General features: G+C 40.6%; 1 protein-coding gene across 1 annotated transcript in view; it reads right to left on the bottom strand.

The window, feature by feature from the left end:
- Positions 1-8,591: 8,591 nt before the first annotated feature.
- Positions 8,592-23,894, bottom strand: part of LOC122638538 (pleiotropic drug resistance protein 3-like) — a 28,557-nt gene continuing 13,254 nt past the window's right edge. Inside the window, exons 12-22 of the mRNA XM_043831375.1 lie at positions 15,551-15,701; positions 15,296-15,430; positions 15,011-15,084; positions 14,585-14,917; positions 14,202-14,492; positions 13,200-13,283; positions 12,950-13,083; positions 11,982-12,209; positions 11,445-11,616; positions 10,611-10,865; positions 8,592-9,044 (exon numbers count right to left, since the gene is read on the bottom strand). Coding sequence (XP_043687310.1) covers positions 8,778-9,044; positions 10,611-10,865; positions 11,445-11,616; positions 11,982-12,209; positions 12,950-13,083; positions 13,200-13,283; positions 14,202-14,492; positions 14,585-14,917; positions 15,011-15,084; positions 15,296-15,430; positions 15,551-15,701 — 2,124 coding nt within the window. The 3' untranslated portion in view covers positions 8,592-8,777. The remainder of the gene's footprint in view (positions 9,045-10,610; positions 10,866-11,444; positions 11,617-11,981; positions 12,210-12,949; positions 13,084-13,199; positions 13,284-14,201; positions 14,493-14,584; positions 14,918-15,010; positions 15,085-15,295; positions 15,431-15,550; positions 15,702-23,894) is intronic.

Below are 23,894 nucleotides of genomic sequence, written 5' to 3'. Positions count from 1 at the left end.
CCCTGCCCGAGAGCCTTGCCCGAGTCGGGGTAAGGCGGTCATTTACCGCCTTGCTGTGTCTCGGCAGTAGGGTCCTGCCGGGCAGCACTACAGTAGAGGATCTAAATTGAGGATCCAGATCCTCTATTGCCGAGCTGCCCGGCAGGACCCTACTGCCAAGAGGGTGATGCGATTTGTTTCCCCTTTTTTCAATGTATGATCTTGAAAAGGTCCCTGACCCCCATTCCATAAGGTTTCAGTTGGGGAAATTTTTTTTTGGGTGAATAAATATGTATTACCTTACCCCAGGGGGGGGGCAGGGAAAAGAGAGAAAGGAATATACAAGGGAAAAGGGGGGAGGGGAGAAACAAAGCCGACCTACGCAGAGGTGGCAATAAAAAGGGAGGTCAGATCAAGACCCCAAAAAACTGCAATGTGCCTATTTCTAGGGGTGTCTCTAATAGAGCGAAGAAGGATATGGCTGAGCTTGGAAGAGACATCAAAGGAGATGGTTTTCCAAATCAGATCAAAGGATCGAGAGTTGGAAGTCCATCTCCTAATGTTACGCTCCATCCAGATGTGGTGAACAGCAGCTTCAAAGATTAGCTTGCCAATGATGTCACAGATCGAGGTCCCTGCGAAGGACTTAGCCACCCATGGCCATTCTTTGTCAAAAGGGAGGGGTCTTCTGCTACAGTGCCAAATGGATGAAAGGGCTTTTTTCCAGATGGTAGAGGTGAAAGGGCAATCAAATAAGAGGTGGGGGATGTCTTCGAGACCGTTCCAGCAAAGGGAGCAAGTAGGAGAGACATGGATGTGACGGTGAATAAGGAAGGCTTGGGTTGGGAGGCAAAGGCGGAGGGCTCTCCAGGTGGTGAGGTTATGGCGGGGAGTGTGGCCTTTGAACCAGACAAGGTTGTGCCAAGGGACAATGGGGGCAGTGTGGCGAACGAAGTTCCAAGCAGAGAAGGAGGTGAAGCGGCCATTGGGAGAGGGTAACCACAAAAGTTCGTCATCAGAAGGGGGGGGGGGGGAGGGGGGAAGGAGGGGAGAGCAGGCCAAATCCGATCAACAATAGAGGGATTGAGAAGAGGGGCGGGACCAGGATCCAGAGGAAATGAGAGTGGAAAGGGGGGCATGTTTTGGGAAACCAGAGGAGTAGATGGACCTGGGACCGAGAGTGCAGTATAGGATACCAAGGGGGTGCCAAGGGTCGAGCCAGGGGGAGGTGGAAGAGCCACGAGCAATGGAGGTAGAGATTCCACGAAGGGCCAGGGGACAGAGGTCAAGGATCTTTCTCCAAATCCAGGAGGCATCAGAGGGGGTGGAGACAGTCCATAAGGAGTCGGACTTGAGAGGATGGGAGTAGACCTAGTTGACCTAGATGGAATCCCGACGGGAAGAGATTTTCCAGATCAACTTAAGGATGCCAGCAGTGTTGGAATCTTTGATGCGGCGAATCCCAAGACCTCCCTCAGATTTTGGAAGGCAGATGAACTTCCAAGTGAGAGGGTGAAGAAACCTGGAGGTATCGGCCCCTTTCCAAAGGAAGGCGCAGAAGAGGCACTCCAACTCTCGAGACGTGGCTTTTGGAAGGGCAAAGATCCCACACCAGTAGATGTAAGTAGCTTGAAGGACAGAACGAATACAAACAAGGCGGCCGGCATAGGAAAGGAGTTTGCTTTTCCATAGTTGGAGACGCTTGCGGATATTGTCCAACATAGGAGCGTAATGATGCTTAGAGAGCCGGGCCGGAATGAGGGGAAGACCAAGGTACTTGACTGGGAGGGAGCCTAGAGTGAAGCCAGTCAGGTGAAGAAGGGAATCCTTTTCTGACCCAGAGAGGAAGATTTTGGATTTAAGGAGATTGATGCGGAGACCAGAGAAGGATTCAAAGAGATGAAGGGAATCCATGATAGCAGAGATAGAAGAGTGAGAAGCTTTGGAGAAGATCATCAGATCATCAGCAAAAGCCAGGTGGGTTAGATTGATATGCTTGCATTTAGGGATGGGAGATATAAGATGGAGGTCCGTTTTGGATTGGAGGCTACAGGAAAGGACTTCCAGAGCGATGGAGAAAAGGAAGGGGGACAGAGGATAGCCTTGGTGAATTCCTACTTTGGAGTGGAAGAAGCCAGCAGGGGAACCATTGACCAGCACGGAGAAGGAGGGAGAAGAGATACAAGCATGAATCCAACGAACAAAGGCAGGGGGGAATCCCATTTGAGATAGCATTCCACAGATGAAGTCCCAGCGAAGGGAGTCAAAAGCTTTGTTTAGGTCAATCTTCATGAGGGCGGCTGGAGAATGAGATTTGCGGTCAAAACCCCACACTACCTTAGAGCAGAGAATGATGTTGTTTGCAATGCCGGCCGAAATGAAGGCGGATTGGTTCGAGGCTAACAAGAGTGGGGATAATCGCCTTGATTCTCTGGCCAGATTTTGGCAATGAATTTGTAAATGAGGTTGCAGAGGGAAATGGGCCTGAAATCTGCGAGGGAGGTGGCCCCCTCTTTTCTGTGGATTGGAGGCTACAGGAAAGGACTTCCAGAGCGATGGAGAAAAGGAAGGGGGACAGAGGATAGCCTTGGTGAATTCCTACTTTGGAGTGGAAGAAGCCAGCAGGGGAACCATTGACCAGCACGGAGAAGGAGGGAGAAGAGATACAAGCATGAATCCAACGAACAAAGGCAGGGGGGAATCCCATTTGAGATAGCATTCCACAGATGAAGTCCCAGCGAAGGGAGTCAAAAGCTTTGTTTAGGTCAATCTTCATGAGGGCGGCTGGAGAATGAGATTTGCGGTCAAAACCCCACACTACCTTAGAGCAGAGAATGATGTTGTTTGCAATGCTGCGGCCAGAAATGAAGGCGGATTGGTTCAGGCTAACAAGAGTGGGGATAATCGCCTTGATTCTGTTGGCTAGGATTTTGGCAATGAATTTGTAAATGAGATTACAGAGGGAAATGGGCCTGAAATCTGCGAGGGAGGTGGCCCCCTCTTTTCTGGGGATGAGGCAGATGAAAGTCTGATTGACCTGGGCTAGCTGGCTAGGCTTGTAGAAGAAGCTACGGATGGCTTTGAAGAGGTCTCCTTTGATGGAGTCCCAACAACTAAGGAAGAAACCCATACTGAAGCCATCGAGGCCAGGGGCTTTGTTGGACTTATGGGAGCGGATAGCCTTGGAGATCTCATCATCCGAGGGAATACGAATGAGCGAGTCCGCGACCAGGGGGGTGAGGAATTTGTTGATGAGATCCGGGCGAATGGGGGGGGGGGGGCGGAGAGAGGGGGAGGATTGAAAAGATTGGCAAAGAAAGAGATGGAGGTCGATTTAATGTCGTGGACTGAAGTGAGGGGGGATCCATCAGAGGAGTGAAGAAGGGTGATGGAGTTAGAATTGAGGCGGGCTTTCAGAGATCTGTGGAAATAAGCAGAGTTAGAGTCTCCCAACTCAAGCCACTTGATGCGAGCCTTTTGGCGCAGGAAGCTCTCCTCAAGGGAAGAAAGGGAATACAATTCCTCAAAGAGGAACTTTTCCTCGGAGGCAAGAGAAGGGTTGAGAGGGTCAGATTGAAGTCTAAATTGGATGGAAGAGGGATTAGACTTGCAAGAGGAAAGCCTGGAATTGATGTTACCAAAGGTGGAGAGATTCCACCTTTTCAGGGCACCTTTGGTATTTCGGAGCCTCCTGGAGAGAGCAATGAGGGGAAGGGAAGGAGAGGAGACCGGGATGCGCCAAGCCTTGAGGACGGTGGGAAGGAAGAGATGGTGGGAAGTCCACATGTCAAAAAATTTGAATGGCTTGGGGCCAAAAGAAGTGTAGGAGTGGATTTGGATGTGGCAGGGGCAGTGATCAGACAGGCCTTGAAGAAGGAAATTGGCTAGAGAGTGGGGGAAGGAAGAAAGCCAAGCCTCATTAGAAATGAAGCGATCAAGCTTGCAAGCGATGCGGTCGGGGCGAGAGCGGCGGTTGTTCCAGGTGAGGGGGGAACCAGTCCATCGAAGGTCATCAAGGCCGAGATCTTCTAAGCACTCATTAAAAGTTGGGGAAAAAATTGACTGGAGCAATCATGTATTTTCATCTTTAGTCAAAAAAATCTTAGGTTCCAATTGGTTGCAAGGGGAACTGAACAGTAGGGAAGTGAAGATTTTTAAACCTAAAATGGAAGTTTTTGCTAGTATTATATAACATGATAGTATAAACAATTTAAATTTCTTACTATATTTAATAATGATACATTTTAGATGTGATTTTTATTTTATTTTTTAAATTCAAGGGATTTGGATGCAAAGTAAAGTGAAATGTAATAACCATATAAAGAATGATTCAGAATTAATGACATAAACATGTGGGATAAAAATAACAAAAAGTTTCTCTTTTGAAGTTGAAAATTTCAGTACTCTTCTCTTTAATCCCCCTTGCAATCAAATGGAGCTTTAAGTTCTCTTTTTTCTTGTGCCTTAAGCCAATTGAATAAAACTGAACCGGCAAAAATATAACCCCAAAATAAAAAGGGTCTAGGTAGGCCCATGATTCGATGGGGGAATAAGCTTCATCACTGAAAGTGAAACAACCTGTGGATCACCAGCTAGTTGTCATGAAAGAGACAACTAGGAGGTGTTCCTAGAGGAACAACCCCCCCCCCCCCAAAAAAAAAAAAAAAAAAATGCTTACGTGGGTTATCAACCTACCTTTACTCTATCCAATTTACTTTTTGAAACCTATCATCAAATTCTCCTGGCACCTTATTATATCTAAGGGTTAGTAAAAATACTAGTCAATGCATCCCTTTTGACTAGCTCAAGATTTAGTTGGTTCAGGTTCTCAAAGTCAAAGGACTAGGTGCAAAAAATATTTCTTATTTTTTTAAAGAGTAAATTACTTGTACCCCTCGAACTAGCCCGAAACTCATGTAATCCCCATGTTTTGAAAAAGTTAAAAACCACACCCGGTTTGAGTAGCGGTGTTAACTTAAAACTTTGAAAAAAAAGATCATTTTAACTTTGTTATATCCCTCCATATAACCCATCCCATATGTTTGAAATCCCATTTTGTTAGTGTTGAAGACTTGCAAGACCGGAATCCCTGAAAACCTACAACACCGTCGTTCTCCTCCTACCGACGACCTGAGCAATGAAGGTAAGAATCCACAACTCTCCCTGTGCTCTTTCCTTCTTCTCTCTGTGCTTTCTCTCTTATCGGTATTCTCATGAACTCTACTATAGATATATTATCAAAATTTTCATGATCTTTTAGGTAGGACTTAGCTTGTATCCACTCCTCAAGTCAATGCTCTTATAAAGCCGATTTGTGATGATTCTAGTCAAAGACCAAATTTGTGCTCTAAAACCTAGGGATGCAATAAACCAAGAGGATGAAATGAACAATACCTGTTGAAGGTTGAACTTTAAAGTGACTTACATTTATGCACTTACAAGCTCTCTGAAACTTCCTGCAACTGTTCTCTGTTTTACTATCATACTTCATTTAGAAAACACCAAAGATAAACCATACATTAATTAGAAGCAGAGAGGAAATAAATATGTGGGCTAGAACTATAAAATTTGACCAAGAATAAATGTACCTATGGCAGTCCCCTCAGATATTTCCTTGCCTGATAACAGAACCATGTATTGATCTACCCTCTTTGAGCTGATTCACATTGATTTACCCCTATATCAAATATCAAAAGACAGTTGAGTAGGCTATGTTAACTAAGTTTAAACTGCTCAATGGATTCTGAAAAGCTGCATATTCGTTGTCATCTCAACATGTTGAATCACTGATTCTTCTATAATCAAATAGTCGATTGCTATAGAGTAGTGGAATGTCTTAAAATCATTGAGCTTGGTTACTTCGATTTGAGAAAATAAGGACCATGCTCAATGAATTCTAAAAGTTCCATATTCTATTTTATGAACTTTATGCTGATATTCTCACAGGTCTAATATTTTATGCTTATTATCTTACAGACTATGTCATCAACCAGTGTCAATAACAGCAACAATTCCCCCATGTCCATTAAGGTGTCAAAACTTAAGATTTCTATGTCAAAAAAGGGCAACCGTGAGAATTTTAGTTCACAATTGGAAGTGAAAGAAAAGTTGCAAAAGATGAGGGAAGAGATCTGCAGTTTGAAGAATACAATTATTATGATGAGTCATATTGTAATAGCTATGCTTGTTATGCTTTTTGTATATTTTAGTGGAGAAGTTTGACACAAGCTTATTAAGTTAGATCAAGGATTCAGAGCTATGTTTTTAAATGGAAGCACTTTTGCTGATCCCTATTATCAATAAAAAAGAGTGACTATTGTGCAAGCCTAGTGTTCATTGCACATTTTTTTTTTTTTTCATTTGTTTACTTGAATGTAATAAGTAACTCATCATCCATTCAAGAAATTTAAAGACAACATCACCAAAATCTTCCCAATTTTCATTCAGACAGCATAATTCAGACCCATACAAGATTAAAACCAAATGCTTCTCATGAAGAAATTACAATCAAATGTTTCCCATTTAAAAAATTATAACCAACGGTTTCGAAATTAGTACAAACTCATCAAATATTGGAACTCTTATCATCAAGATTCCCTATCAAATGTTACACCTAAATTTGTGTACCACCCTCTCTTCTTCTTGCAGCTCTCCTTGCTTTTATCCATGTTGCCTTCTTAGACATTTTTTTCTTTGCTTTTCTTGATTATTGACATGGGTGGCTGTAGAAGAACCTTGAGATCTGGTGATTCTCTGGTTGCATCCACATCATCATTCATTTTCTTTCTCTATACATGAAGAAAAAAAGAACAAATAACAGATTAACAGATTAAAACTGTATAAAAAAATATGACTAGGCTTGGAGGATGTTTGAATGATAATAACTTCACACCAACTCTCTGGCTGGAAGATGGCCCCTTCCCGTGGACTGCAATTCTCTGGCAAGTTCTCTTGTTATGATGCCCCATTTCTTTGCATATGTCACACCGAATAGCAAAAGTCCTCTTCCTAAAGTCTCCAAGTTCTACTTCACTAGCTTCCCTCCTGCTTTTTTTGAGTCTACTTGGTAGCCATTTTAATGGTGGAGGCTACCAAACATCATTACTATCATTAACTTCCAAATGTTGCAAATCTGGTAGTGGGTGAATCATCTCCCTATGTGTCAGTCCGTATCTCTCTACGGTTTAAAATGAGTCACAGAAAGCTTCAATATCACCCCTAATATGTCTGATTGTTGCAGTTACATGTTTACAAGAGATTCGTGTAGCATCGCAAATCTTACAACAAGAAGTCCTCCTATTTGTCAAATTTACCACAAATATTGATATCCCATCTATGACTTCAAACTGCTTATATCCCGATGGCATAGGTGTTACCCCCACTCCATAGTGCTAGCCTTTTGTCTTTTATGTAATCTTGTCATCAACTTCATCCTAATCTCATCGACCAAGGTTAGTATAGGTTTGCTTCTTAGGGGTCCTATCCAATGATTGAAGGACTCGGTCATGTTATTTGTAATGTGGTCACTCTTGACTCTGAAGTCAAATGCATGTCTAGACCACATTGAGGAATGATTATTCTTCATCAACCAGTCATATGCTTCATTGTCCTCCTTCTTTACCCTATCCATTCCCAACTATCTCACATTTTGAGAGAAGACTTCTTGGATATCCTCATGAAAGTCATTGTATATTCAGATTTTTCAGTCATCATCAACTCCCTTTTACAATTTGAACTCTGGTTTTTATGGTGAGAGGGATTGGAGGATTTCTAACATTCCTTCAGATATTTCAGACATTGTCACAAATTTTATTCTATTTTTTTTTTTCTTTCAATATATTTTTTGGAACAAGAGCAGGAACAGGAACACTTGTGATATTTATGTTTCTGGAGGAATCTTTATAATGATCAAGATTGGAACTGAACTGGAATTTTTTTAAAATTTCTTTTAAATTTTCCTATTTGTTTGAACTGATTTCTACCTTTCACTTGTTGTCTAGGAAATAAAAGAGTCTGGATCAGAATCTAAGAATACATAATTTGCTCAGCCTAGTTCTTTCCCTAATTTTAAACAGTTTTTAAAATTAAAAAAAAAAAAAAACACAGTACTTGATCTCCAGAACCATCCCAAGTTTTCAAAAGAATCTGATTTTAATTGAATGGTTACAATAAATTAATTTGGCCATAGGGTTAAACACTTGATCAGGTCATGTGAATGATCTGGATAACTCTAGTTTAAATCCCCTCAACCGGCTGCTCTAACAAGCCATTTTTCATGGTTTTCTTACAAACCAGTAGGGTTTTGTTCAGTTTTCTATCTTGCCTTTTTCTTGCTTTCTTTTGAAAGTTTACCATTTGGGTTCACCAAACTCCAATATTTTTTTGTTGGCCATCTCAAATCTATGACCCACCATGTCAAAGAGACTTCCCTTGTTATTCAATGGTCCAAGGTCTTAAAATAGAATTGAGTTTGAAGTTTCCAAAATTGGACTTAGAATCAACACCTTGATAACAAATACACTTGATTTGAATACTAACCACATAGGCAATTCTGTTCAGATGATTCCTTCCCTCCGTAGTTGATTGATAATAGAGTTTAATGTAGAAGGGAATTGAGACAGATGCTCACATCACACAATATGATACAACCAAAAAAATCTTCAAAATTTCATGAGAGGGTACAACACTTCAGAGTTGGGTAACAAATGGGAAGTGTACATGAGCTTAGGCCAAATTTTGAACTACATTGAACCAGGCCAATATAAAAATTTAATGATTCAGGTAAGGCTTTAAAACATTTATCTCTTTTGGAAGTTCAGTTTTCCTATAGAATAAGCAAAGACACATGCAACTGTGAATGGGAATGCAATAAGAACAACGGCAACGACATCCAAGCTGTCATAACTGTACCCTAAGTATCCACTCAAGAAGGAAGATACAGTTTGGGGTTCACCAAATACCAATATCTCCGTCTGTAGATCTCCATATTGTGAAGTGAGGAGACCGTTTAATGTCCAAGATGTAGGGCATAAATAATAAAACCAAATCCACCACACAGGAATTTGCTGCAATAAAATAAGCACACCACAAAGCAAAACTAGATCAGTCAGTGTTTTAAACTCATGTCAATGCTGTAGTCCATCAAGCAGAGTTTACTTGAGAGTTGAAGTTTATAACTATAGATCTAAGTATAATAGTAGCATGTAAATTACGAAAAGAAATAAATAAATAAATTGTTGGAGTATTAGATCATCAAACAATCAATAGAGGGAAGAAGAAATGAGAGAAGAAGAGAAAAAAAGGAAATCGATGGAAAGAAACAAAAATTTATGGCTAGGCTTAGATAGATCCTACCGAGAGCAAGTATTCTTATTTATAAGATCAAAACAATACAAATGCAAGATTACTCCATGTTAGCATAAATTAGGACCAATATAGTTGTCAAGGCAGTACATTATGACCCTCCCGAGACCCCGCAATGGCGGGAGCCTTGTTCACTGGGTACGCCCTTTTTATTGTTTTCAAGGCAGCAAGGCGATCCAAGGCAGTAGAGGGGTGCGTAAGCACTTAGGCGACCAAGCTGCCCAAGTGTTATTTTTTATTTTCCCTCTTTTCTAACAGTATTTAGTATGTTACAATATAAATCTTATATCATCAAAAAATCAACATTAAGCTACATCAAGGCATAAAAAATCAGCAGTAAGTCACACCAAGACATCAAAAATCAATATTAAATCACATCAAGTCATCAAAAATCCACATAGAACTAAAAGACAGCAGAACTGAAGAAGCAAACTATTGGAAGTTTAAAACAATCAAAACATACAGTTGGTTTATATTGTTCTTGGAATTGGTCATTCTCATGGTATACCTTGTCTCACATTTGGTTTATACTGTTCGTAGGAAATATGATCTAATCTATAAGTAATTAAACTGCTATCGATTTAGAGAAATGTTCTTGTTCTCTAAGAAGTTTTATTGGTCAAATGATCTTATTGTTACATTAGACTTTTTGTATTAGGTAGAGCACAAAACCAGCTTTCCAACAAATGCAAGATTGTTGGCATAAATAAGGGCCAAGGCATTCGATACCACTAAGGTGAAAACCGCCTAGAACCCAAAAAATCCGCTTGGATGCCTAGACGGCCTAAGCAATGCCTTGACAACTATGAGGACCATAATACCCTTAACTAAAACATAAAGATACAAACTCCATAATACCACTAACAACAGGAGTATGCAACATCCTTATCGGTAGGAGGGAAATTACAAGTACCTTAACATAAATTATATGACCCTTTTTAGTTGTTGGGTTTGACTTGTTCAGGGTTCAGACCTGATGTACCCAAAAGTTGTACTTCATTTTTTAATTTTAAGATTAATAAAACTTCAGAAGGCAGCCATAGTCCTCAAAAAAAAGAAAAAAAGAAAAAGAATTACTTGATTTTTAACTGTAGTCAGGATTAATCAGGTTTTACAAAGTCTAGGAGTCAAATCAGTCAAGTAGAACTAGTGTACCTCTCAGGTCTATCAAAAGTCAGTCACGTCTAATCAACGTGGAAAATTTATTGGTCAGGGTTTTCTGAAAACTAGGTAACTATTTCGAGCAAGAAAGTGGAGTAAATGCTTACCGGTTTGGGTATTAGATAGCCAGCAAAGAGATTCAACGTTGAGAAGAAGGCGGAGGACAATGTTGCAGCAACACGAACGCTTGGTGTCAGAGCTAAAAGCATCATTCCAAGGTAATTGAAGTAGGCTAGCACACAGAACATGGCATAGAAGTACCAAAATATCTTATATGCTGACGGGTAGTAACCAACCATGGGGTATGTGATAATGACATATATAAAAGTTTGAGTGAACAAATATGGAATCTCAATTACCACCTGCAGTATGCAATGAAACTCATGTAAGCTTAAAATGGCGAAAACTAGAAAAGCTAAGATTGATAGGCCAATACTAAAATAAAAAATGGGAAAAGGTTCTCTGAGCCTAAGGCGTGCACTGCACCTCCACACATTCAATATTTTATTATTTGTTTTGATGAGACAGAAATAACGATTTAAAAAATCAATGTGTGAGGGTGTAGTGTATCCTGCTTGCTCAGAGAACCCTCTCCTATAAAAAAATTATACTATGACACAACAGAAGGAAGTACTCCCATGCATGACGTGTGGCAACTGTACTGAAAGCTGAAGTTGAAAAGGATGAAAACTTGTTAGCTTTTTCGTATCTTGTCCTACCATGTGCTTCTCTTAGACACAAGAAGGATAAAATTTTCATCCTCCAATAGTGCCATGTTAGAACAACTCTTAGTAGAATCTCTAATCAAGTCCAGTAAAAATGTAAAAAAGTAAAAAAGTTATAGAAAAAGAACAAGGATAGTATGATTTATTTCTCTTGCCCCAGCGGCAAAACAAACTTGAGCCAAATCAACTAGATGAGTTTGAGAGACAGGTTTATACCTGTGCAAATGAATATGCCCATGGAGAGTACATTCCTGCAGCTCTTTCCCTATAGAAGACAGTGCGCTCTGTTGCAACAAATGGTAAGACTACAGAGGTGAGATTTACACCTATCAATTGCACCGCAACAAACATCGCACCAAGTATATTGAGCAAGTCTTGCTGGGTATTTCTGCAACACAAAATGAAGAGAACTATTTTAGTAATGGGAATAATCTTCCAAAAAATATTGTCCATCTTAGGCTGTGTTTGTTTGTCAAGAAATGAGTAGAAAAGAAAAAAGCATCTTGAGAAGACGAGAAGAGAAAAGAAAATAAATGAAAAGAATAAATCGTGCATAAGGAGGACACTTCATCCCTTAACCTGCCTTTTATAGTGTTGCTCTGGTTTCAAGTACAGGAAGATTAAGAAGTGGTTGAGGAATGAGGGGAATGAGGGTGGTCTCCCTAGAGTTGCTCTTGAAGTAACAACCTGAAGTTGTTAGCTTTGATTTTTGTCATCTAAATTCTACAGTCCCAGTTGAGTAAATTGACTTACATCTTCCCCCCTTGCTTCCAGAACAGTATTCCAAATAGCACAGATGCAATGAATGTGAAAAAGAAACGTCTGAAATTGTAATCAGGACTTCTCCAGTAGGACAAGTATTGTTTCCACAAGCATGCTTTGAACTGCCCCCAACCATTTTGTGGAAAATAGGTAGAGAAATACAAATCCTTTGAACCAGGCGGTGAAGTACTCAATTGTTTAACAACCTCTACATTGTCCCTACAATAAAGAATAAAAAATCAGCTACAATAACATTTTACAATACCATGTTTATATCGATAACTAATCAATATTCTTTATAAAATTAGTCGAATTGTTACACTTTACTTTACCCAAAAAAGAAAAAGAAGGAAGAATACAAAAATGACACGTAAAGCTTTTTAACTGTCACCTCCAAGTCAAAACAATAAGTAAATGTGCTATTAACCCCATGTATTCAATATTTCAATCAAAGCCATAGCCTTAAAATCAGTTCTAACAAATGAGGAAAGTCTTTTCGAATAGTTCGTGGTCTATAATGAGCGCCCATGAAATAATGAGTCATAACTGATTTAACATGTATTGGTCGGATGTCAGAGTAGGAAACTGTAGTTCCAATTGAAAGAAAAGACCCTATAATGCACCCAAAAAATAATATCTTTTGATTGCAACAACTTCTAGTGCATTGATGCAAGCAAGAAGATACTGATTATGAAAAATAATTTAGAGATATAAAATGAGGGGATAATATCATATTCATATAATATAATAAACCTTTAGATTCAACTAGAGAATGTGTAGCTAACTTCCCAAGGTTAGGCATACAAGGATAACACACATAATGTAACGATTGGATGGCGTTTAATATCATCAAATATACCTGATGTTGATGTGAGCTTCAAAACAAAAAATCGGATGCACTAGATTTAGAATAGGATTACATTATTTTATTCTTTTCTCTTAGGAGGTGGAAGTTATACTTGTATAAATTTGAATCCCTGTAGATTTCGGCAAAATCAACACCAAGGTCTGCTTCTGCAGATGTAGATGTAACTTCTAACATCCATGTTGCTGGATTGTAGTTGTCCTTAATCTTTGGTACCCCAGATATTTCCTGAAAAACAAAGAAGGAAAAGAAGGATTTACCAACCACTTGTTTCTGATCATAAAAGGCAGCATAATATATGACAATTAGTGAAAAAATAATATATCAGAAGTCAGTAAATTTACCTCAAAATACTTAATAACCCTAGATGAATGTTGACCCAATGGTCCAGCATAGATTAAGCGTCCTCCAGTTTTCATTAGAACCAACTGCAAGAATTGTAAAATGTGCATTAGATAGATCAAAAACTGTATTTCAAGATTACATCCGTAGCATTTTATAGCGAAAAATTCAAAAGCATAGTGTTTTCTAGAAGCTAATGCTTGGCTTGTTGAATCTCCAGGACTTACTAAAATATATTAATAGTCTTAACATATAAAAATATGTGCAGGGATCCAAATGAGCCTCATTTGGAAGGCGTTCCAATTTCCAACTGAAGCAGCTTTTATGCCATGAGGCATTGTTTGATGTGCCCATGTTTTGTGGACATGTTCATATTATCGTTTTATCTTGGGTCACGTATCTAATCAATATGAGGGCTCTGCATGTCATTTTAGAGCTTACAAAATTCCACTTCTGTTTGGGAAAGAGGGCAGCTTAGGAACCTTGGAAAAAACTTAAGGGCAAAGATCCATATGGTGGGCGATGGTTGAGATACCCCCAAATTCAACATGGCACCTATCTGCATCTTTCTTCATCTGTCTGACAGCCAAATGTCCAGAAGAGTGATCCACAGGGCAAAACTAGATGCTTCAGTTCAAATGCCATCGAATTTTGCTTTGGTTGGCTACCTTCCAGAACTTGGTTTTGCATGAAAATTTAGTAGCTTTGAAGTGAAAATATTTGCAGCACTAAACAGAATTGAAGATAAAGTTGATGTTCCCTTGAACATACACGCAATAAATGTTATGCACTCAACACTCCTCTTTGAGGTTTTGTTGAAATGGAACTAGGAACTTTAGGTGTCTGGTGCAGAAGTTCCATCCATTTGTAACTGCATAATATTAGTAGTGTTTGCACTACTCTAAGGGGTCACCACATCATTCTCAATTTCTAAGGTTTCTTATGTCGGAGGAGGGGGTGGGGGGAAGGGGAGATTATAATAAGTGCTTGAATTAATGATATACCTCATCAAATGACTCAAATATATCTATACTTGGCTGGTGGATGGTGCAAACAACTGTCCGTCCCATACCGACCACATTCTTCACTGCCCGCATAACAATTGCAGCTGCTCTTGCATCTAATCCCGAGGTGGGTTCATCCATGAAGATAATCGAGGGATTGGCAATAAGCTCCACTGCTATTGTGAGACGTTTACGTTGCTCGGTTGATAAACCACTGACACCAGGCACACCTACCAAAGTATCTTTAATTCCATCAAGCTCAATAGTCTCAAGGACTTCATTTATGAAATCCTGTAAAAAGCATTTCATGACAACTTCAACATTAGATTCTGCCCATAGGTATGGTACAAAAATAGTCTATGTGTAAATGATTAATGTCGTACAGCTTTTGTTTTTGAATCAATCTGAGGCGACAGTCGCAGCCAAGCAGAATATATCACTGACTCCTCCACGGTGATCTGTGGAGAATGTATGTCATTTTGCTCACAATAACCTGATATCCTAGCAAATGTTCCTTGAACCTTGGGGTATCCACCAATCTTAATTTCTCCTTCAATAGTACCACCAGTTTTTCTTCCAGAAAGAACATCCATAAGAGTAGTCTTCCCAGCTCCACTGACACCCATTAATGCTGTAAGAACACCAGGCCTAAATGCACCTGTAATATCATGAAGAAGTTGTAGCTTTTTTTGTTTGAAACCCCGTTCTCTCATTGCCTGAGACCAATGAAATAAACAAAGTCATTTGATCTGACTTTCCTATCTAGTAAACTAAATTTACTGTAAAAAGGATTACATTAGTATGATTACCGTTGGAGTGTCAATGTAGTAATGAAGATTCTGAAAGGTCATTGTTAGGGGCACAAAAGGTAAGACCATCCTTCCTACAAAATCAACCATGGAGTTCATATATAATGAAGGAAAAATTAGGATAACCAATACTAATAAGTAGGGGTGCCATAACAAAAATGGTGTTCATTTCTTTTTCTATTTTGAGGAGGTACTAAAAAAATGCTAGTTTTGTAACACTTTAAATGGTCAAGTGCCTATCACTCTCCTCGAAAATAAAATAGATAATTAAGACTATGGTCTCACCTCTTTTGGGCTCTGCAACATTTTCATGATGGCCATTAGTGGATTCCTCTTCTACAGAACCATTATTGCAGCCTTCTTTTCCTTGTATTTGAGCAAGCTTTTCATATGAAATAATAGCACGAGACATCCCAGGAGCTGAAGAACACAAAAATTTTTTATCATTTTATAGTAATTTTTGCTAATCTTTTTTATCATTTATTGTAATTTTCCTTTTCATATAGCATATGGCTGTTAAGCAAATGAAGATGAACTTACACTTTAAAAAAGTTAAAGCCAGCACATATCCAACATTGAAAAGTATTGCAAAGCCAAACAAGGCAGCAAGTGATATCCAATAAAAGTAGCTTCTGAAGTCCAGCCCATGGCTTTGAAGTACTTGTTGCCCTAAAGTAGTGTTTGTGGACATCTGTAGAGAACAGCAAAGAAAATAGTACTAAGAAGGTGGTCCATAAATTTCTACTCAAAGCTAAGTTATTAGGAATAGCAAATTGCTCATTCAAAAACTAGAATCAGTCTATAAATAAGATATTGGTCAAAGCACCACAATGATATGAGAGTATAATAGACCCTTTTGTTGGCCGCTTCTACAGCTGAATCTTGATGAAGATTCAAGTGAAATGTAAACAAAAACAAAGTAACAAAATTCCGCAAAGGAAGAATAGGGGAAGAAAGCTAAACGTTTCTTCTTTGTTGTAGTTTCTTGTTTCTTTCACACAATTGGATAGATTTTTACATACCTTTTATATGTGTGTTTTGCACACATCTGGGCCATACACCTGGACCCATCTTAAACATCAAGGAAAAGACACTAAAGACAAAAAACAGAGCACAACTTAAAAAATACCAAAACAGGACATTAACTTCTACATTTCTTCCCCTTAATGTATTGTTCTTGAGCACCCATTGGTTGTCTAAATGCTGAAAATTCTCTTTTGGAAGTGCTTCTGTAAAAATGTCAGCAAGCTGCCCCTGTCTTGCAAAACTTGAGTTGAATTTCTTTTTCTTCAATGGCTTCTCTAATGAAATGATGCTTGATGGGTATGTGACGTGTCCAGCCGTGATAGACTGGGTTCTTTGCCATAGCAATGGCTAATTTGTTATCACAATAGATATCAGTTCCTTCTTCTTGCTTCTCCCCAATGTCTACCATGATTCTTCTCAACCAAATTACTTATATATTCAGATTCAGCTGAGGATTGAGCAACTGTTTGTTGCTTCTTAGATACCCAACATAACACACCAGAACCAATAGTCTAAGAGTAAATGTATATACAGAGGTGCTCTTCATATCCTCAACACAACCTCCCCAATCATTGTCACAATACACAACCAATTTCAATTCAGAAGTTCTGAAAAATATAATGCCATAGTTAACAGTCCCTTAAATACATCTCAAGACCCTTTTTGCTAATCCAAAATGGAAGTGATTTGGGTTGTGCATGAACCTGGACATTTAACTTACTAAAAACATAATATCTGGCCTTGTAGCAGTGAGGTACAACATGTTGCCAATCAAACTTCTGTACATGGTACCATTTGCTTCCTTTCCACCATCATCCTTCCTCAAATTTGCACCTACCATTAGAGGTGTAGCCATGGGCTTGCAATTATACATTCTGAATTTTTTGATGATAGCTTCAGCATACTTCTTTTGAGAAATAAAGACACCATCATTATCTTGATACATTTCTGATGCAGTAGCACTTCCATGGATCGGCCTGAGCCCATTTGGGAATCCAGACAGAGATGAGCCGAGTCCCATTTGGGTCTTTGAAACTAGTAGAATAATTAGATATTTATTTTTCTTTATTAGAGTGATATGTAATTTTTTATTATTTTATTATCTTTGGTATGAGATAGCTACGTAGGAGACAGCAGTTTTCTATTTTATTTTAGTTACCTAGATTGATTTAGTTTCCATATTTATGTTGGAGTCTTTCTTATTTATATGGATGTAATCGACACTTTTAGACCGATTGAAGATGGAATACAAAATTGAGTTTCGTGGTACCTGTGTGGCCCGTGAGATATCTCCTTTCTCTCAACACTTTTAGACAGATTGCAGGTGCACTACCTTGGATTTACCCAAACCCGATTGGGAACCCAGATGGAGATTAACCGGGTTCAGTAGGATATTTTACTTTTTGGTCTATCTTGTAATCGGGTCCCTTGGGAATTTGATTTATTTTATGATTTCTTTTTATTGCTGTTGATGGAGAAGAAGAAGAGGGGGGGGGGGGGGGAGAGAAGAATGCACTTGCACACTAAAGCCACGCAGGCTACTCATACCACAATTCAACTATTCCATTCTATTCAGTCTGTCTTTCTCAATTACAAGCTGGTATTTAAAGACGAAAATAAAAGACTCCAAAGACTCCTAACATAACTCTAAAATTGAAATAGAACTTGACTCTATCTTGGACTTCAGAAAATAAAATCCTAACTCTTAACTCTACCACGACTCCATCAACAGCAATAAAAAGAAATTATAAAATAAAGCAAACCCCTAATGGACCCGATTACAAGATAGACCAAGAAGTAAAACATCCTACTGAACCAAAACCCAAACTGAACCCGGTTTATCTCCGTCTGGGTTCCCGAAAGGGTTTGGGTCAGTCCAAGGTAGTGCACCTGCATCAAGCGGGTATATGACTTTCTCACAGGGTTGAACCCGGAGAATGATCAAATCCGAGTTCAAGTTCTTGGTCGTGATAACTGATAAGTTCCCTACTCTACTTGAGGCCTACAATTTATTCCAACATGAGAAGCATCGCCCCTCAGTTATGATGCAATCTATTACACCCACCAGATCGACACTTGTTACTATCCAGACGGATCTGAGCATTCCTAGCAAACCGGCTGTTCCTGCTAAAGAGCCGGTTAAGTGTGACTATTGTGGGTGTCCTCGTCACACGAGAGAGACTTGTTGGAAGCTTCATCGTCGTCCTAAAGGTGGGCATGGTAATAAACAAGGGTTGGCTCGCCCTTAGGCTCAGCTCTCAAAGACTGCTGATAGTTCCTCCTCTGCAGCTTCTCCTTTTTCCTCAGAACAGATGGCTGCTCTTCAACGTATGATGACCCAACTTGGCACTACGGCTCCTACCATAGCTTCTTCCACTACACCAGCTTCTAATCTCGCCCAATTAGGTATCTTCCATGTATCCTCCCCTACTAGTCCATCTTGGCTTCTTGATTCTAAAGCCTCTAACCATATGACTAACTTCTCGGATATGTTTCGTACTTATCTTCCTTGCTCTGGTAAAGACAAGGTCCGGATTGCTGATGGCTCCCTGTTTGCTATCTCTGGTAAAGGTTCCATTTCTTGTCCTCCCTCTATACCTTTTTCTTTTGTTCTCCATGTCCATAACCTTTGTGCCAACTTGCTCTCCATTTATCGCCTTATTGTTGATCTAAATTATTGTGTTCACCTTTATTCTACCCATTGTGTCTTTCAGGATCTGGCAACGGGTACGAGATGGGCTATATTACCTGGACCCGGATATCAGCACATCATCCTCCCCAGTTTCTGCTCATATTGCTCGTGAAGAAAGTGTTGTTGCTCAACTCTATCAGTGGCATCCCAACTCGGTCACCCCTCTTTTTGAGTTTTACGCTATTTATTTCCATACTTAATGAAACATTGTAATGTGGCTCGTTTTCCTTGCAATATCTGTGAACTTGCTAAGCACACTCGATACCCTTATTTTCCCAGTGATAATAAAAGTACTACCTTCTCTATTATTCATTCAGATGTATGGGGACCTTCTAAATTTGTTGCTAGGGGTGGGTTCCATTGGTTTATTACCTTCATTGATAATTGTCCCGGGTTAACCTAGGTTTATCTTCTCCGGTCTTTCCATTCATTTCACACTATGATCAAGACTCAGTTTAATGCCCAAGTTTTTACAAAGCAATAATGGTACTGAATACATTGATGGTTCCTTCCTCCAATATCTTAATGAGCATGGCATTTTGTCATAGACCTCCAGCATTTGTACCCTAGAACAGAATGGTACCCCTGAAAGGAAGAACAGCCACAGCCTCAAGGTAACCCGTTCCTGATGTTTAACCCTCGTGTTCCCAAATTTTATTGGGTGATGCGGTTCTTGTTGCTGCCTTATCAATCGGGTTCCCTCCAGCATCCTGGACTTCAAAACTCCAGTTAGCATGCTTCTAGATCCCTCTTTTGCTTCTCACCTCCCTCCTCGGGTATTCGGCTGTGTGTGCTTTGCACACAATTCTTTCCCTTCTCGATCCAAATTGGATCATTGGACCCTTCGTTGTATCATCCTTGGGTATTCCGCCTCTCAAAAGGAATACAAGTGTTATCATCCTCCTACTTGCCGTCTACTGGTCACTATGGATGCCACTTTTCATGAAAATGAGTCATATTACCAATCTTCTCTACAGGGGGGAGAGTATTGAGTAAGAGCTTCCTTCTCTTGTGGTCGAGACTATTCGGCTTTAGGGGAAACAAATGATGCATCTGGAAAGGGGGAATCTGATATCCTGTTAGTATTTGATATCCCTTCGCCTCCAGAAAAAAGGGATTTGATCACTTACTCTTGATAGAAGGAAAAGCCCATCTCCAAACCACCAAGTCCACCTATCCTCCAACTCAGTTATCAGGTAATCCATCCTCTTCTGATGGTGCTCCTATTGTTGTAAGAAAAGGAGTTAGATCATGTACTCAACACCCTATCTCCAATTTTGCTTCCTATGAATCATGTCACTTTTCTATCGTGCCTTTGTTTCTACCTTGTCTTTTGTATCTAACCCACAGAGCTAGAAAGAAGCTATTACTGATCCTAAGTGGAAAGATGCTATAGTGGAAGAAAAGCAGGCCTTGAAGAAGAATGAAACCTGGGAGTTGGTCCCTCATCCTGATTCTTAAAGGAAAAAAGTCAATAGGCTGCAAATGGGTGTTTACAATAAAGCAGAAGGCAGATGGAACAACTGAGAGATATAAGGCAAGACTGGTTTCCAAGGGCTTCATCTAGACCTATGGGATTGACTATCCGGACACATTTTCCCTTGTTGCAAAGATCAACTATGTTCGAGAGCTACTGTCCTGTGCTGCAAACCGTGGATGGAGTCTCCAACAATTTAATGTAAAGAACACCTTCCTAAATGGCGATCTTGAAGAAGAGGTGTATATGGAAATTCCTCCAGGTATTTCCTCCTTGTCTACAGCTGTCAAGGCATGTAGATTACGGAAGTCTCTCTATGGTCTCAAGTAGTCACCATGGGCTTGGTTCAACAGATTCTAGAAAGCTATGTTATAGTTTGGTACAAGCAGAGCCATGCTGATCATACCTTGTTTGTCAAACACAAGGAGGGAAAGGTTATTGCTCTTATTGTCTATGTGGATGATATAGTGATCACCGGGAAGGATGATGTGGAAATCTCCATGTGGAAAACCCAATTATCTACAGAAATTTGAGACTAAAGATTTAGGACGCCTTAGATATTTTCTTGGGTTCGAAGCAGCTCGTTCCGATAAAGAGATCTTCTTCTGTCAAAGGAAATATGTCCTAGATCTTCAGTGAGACAAGGATGCTAGGATGTAAACCTACAGAGTCTCTTATTGAGGTCAATCATCAACTTAGCTGCAATGGAGGAGAAAAGGTTGATAAAGAGAGATATCAGCATCTTGTTGGCAGATTAATCTGTCTCTTACATACCTGGCCTAATATTGCCTATGTTGTTGGTGTTGTGAGCTGCTTCCTTTTTGCTCCCCAGACCAGTCATCTTGAAGCGGTTTATATTAAGATACTTGAAGTCAGCACCAGGAAAGGGCATTTTATTCTCCAACAATGGCAATTGGAAGTTGGAATGCTTTACTGATGCTGACTGGGCCAGATCTATTGATGATCAACGTTCCACTACAGGATATTGTACCATCCTTGGTGGCAATCTGGTTACCTGGCATACCAAGAAACGAGTAGTCGTATCCAGATCCAGAGTGGAGGCAGAATATCAACCTATGGCCCAAGGAATATGTGAGCTTATCTGGCTTAAAGTGATACTTGAAGACCTGGGACTGACATCCAAGGATCCTATGAGACTCTACTATGATAACAAGGCGGCAATCCGGATTGCCCATAATCCTGTTCAGAATGACAGGACCAAGCATTTTGAGATTGATAGACACTTCATCAAGGAGAAGCTCGAACAAGGCTCAATTAGAATTCCTTTTATCACTTCAGAGAACCAGCTTGCTGATGTCTTCACCAAGGGCCTGACTTCTAAGCCATTCCATCCTATTGTATTCAAGTTTGGCATGAGGGATATCTATGCACCAACTTGAGGGGGAGTGTTAAGGATTGACTAGATGTCCAGATTCATTGTATGTCACGGTTCATTATATGTTAGGATAAGAGCGATGACTCAATCTTACCTATCATATCATATTTGTAATTGGTTGCATGTCTATAAATAAGAAATGGACTCTGTCATTCAAGACGAGCCAAACTACTCTCTCAACCTTCTCTCTTCCTCTCTTCTCAACTACCGAAGGTAGAAGGAGGCCTAGGGGGTGAAGAGGATTCAGGACATGACATTGCTAGGATCCTCAAACAAATTTGGTGGATTGATTCAGGAAAAGAGAGCCTTATTTGATGATATAACCCTCTTTGGACTGAAAAGCAGTCACAGAACTGCTCTTAGGTGTGGTGTAATATATTGAAGTACCATTCTAAGGCGGAATGCATGGTTTTACCACGTCATAGGTAATGGCCACACAACTCGTATGCAGCTTGATCCTTAGAACCCAGATGGGGTTCTTAACAGATATAGGGATAGGATCCGGTGTGACGCCAGCTCTCGCAGATTGGCCCTCACTCATGACTAGCTCGCGATGATGACTGGAAGACCCGGGTCCTCCAGTCTCCTTGGACCTGCAACAGATCTGGGGAAAGCTTGACAACATCACACACCTCTCATCAAGTGATCTAGATAGGGTGGTTTAGACAGGGACTACTTCATGTGTATTCTCCTCTAAATCAGCCTGGCACCATATCAGACAACAGGCCAGTGAGGCCACAAAGGTAAACTGGGCTGGATCAGTTTGGTTTCCCTCTAATATCCCAAGGCATTCATTTATAGCTTGGAGATGCTTAAAGGATGCAATCTACTACAGATCAACTCCTCAAAAGGAACATCCATGTGAGACGTTTTTGCTGTTTCTTCAGACTTGAGAGCCGGAATCATCTATGTTTTTGCACCTTTACAGCCCAGGTTTGGAAGGAGGTGCTTAGGTTATGTTCCACCACTCTATCCCAGAGCAGTAACATAATGATAGTAGATCATTGGGTTGCCAAAACTTTTGGGGGGTATGGCAACATTGTAGATATTCGTAAGCTTGTGTTTTGTGCTACAGTGTATCACATTTGAAGGGAGTGAAATGGTAGACTAACTCGTAAGACAAGACCGAGGATGGCCATTGTCCTAGACATCAAATCTGTGATTTTGGACAAATGTCGATCGATCACTTTCCAAGGGAAGCCATCTCCCCGTAACAACAGACTTATGGATCAATGGGGTGTTTCTATGATACATATGCCCCTTTGACTTCTTTTTTGTTGGATGAATAAATATTAAATTACGAAGAAAAAAGAAGGAATATACAAGCCCAAAGGCAAGCCAAAGCTAGGAACTAGCTAGGGCACAAAATGGAGAGAGGGAGACCCCAGGAGACAACAATGAGCATGTTCCTTGGGGTGTCATTCGCATCCGAGGGGGGGAGGGATCTGATCTTAGAAGAAACATCAAAGCAGATGGCCTTCCAAATCGAGTTGAAAGAGCGGGATTTGGACGTCCATCTTCTGAGGTTGCGTTCCATCCAGATATGGGGGATAGTGGCGCAAAAGGCAATCTTGCCAACCGAATCACAAATCGTCTTCCCACCAAACGTCATGTCAATCCATATCCATTCCCTGCTGAGGGAGAGGGGGGTGCGCCGACCTGGCCAATAGTGACGAAGAATACAGGACCAGATGGAAGAAGCAAAGGGACAGGTGAAAAACAGGTGATCTACATCCTCAACCCCATTCCAACAAAGACAGCAACTGGGGTGAACCTGAATGTGTCGATAGATAAGGAAGCCTTAGGTGGGAAGGCAATTTGCAAGGGCACGCCAGACGGTGAGACTATGGCGGGGGATGTGGCCTCTAAACCAGACAACTCTGTGCCAAGGACAGGGGGTCCCTCTATGTCTAACCAAGTCCCAAGCGGAGTGAGAAGAAAATCTGCCTGAGGGGGAGTGGAGCCAAAAGGTGGTGTCACCTCTACCACGGTGCCCAGGGGGGATGGGGGGGGGGAGGGAACTCCAGAGGTCAGCAAGGGGGGGAGGGGAGATGGGGGGGGACCAGGAGCCATTGGAGATGATAGAGGCAACAAGGGCAGATCTGTCCAGGCCGGAGGAGTAGATCTCCCTGGGGCTCACAATGGAAGAGAGGACACCGGAAGGGTGCCACTTATCTAGCCAAAGCAAGGTGGTCGAGCCATCATCGACCTTGCAAGTAATGGCGTCCCTGGCTAAATGCCTCACCTGGAGAATCCTGTGCCACACCCAGGAGGAGTCAACCCCTGGGCTAAT

This window comes from Telopea speciosissima, chromosome 9 (assembly GCF_018873765.1).
Source record: "Telopea speciosissima isolate NSW1024214 ecotype Mountain lineage chromosome 9, Tspe_v1, whole genome shotgun sequence".
Taxonomy (NCBI): domain Eukaryota; kingdom Viridiplantae; phylum Streptophyta; class Magnoliopsida; order Proteales; family Proteaceae; genus Telopea; species Telopea speciosissima.
This window is presented reverse-complemented; position numbering and strand designations above follow the sequence as displayed.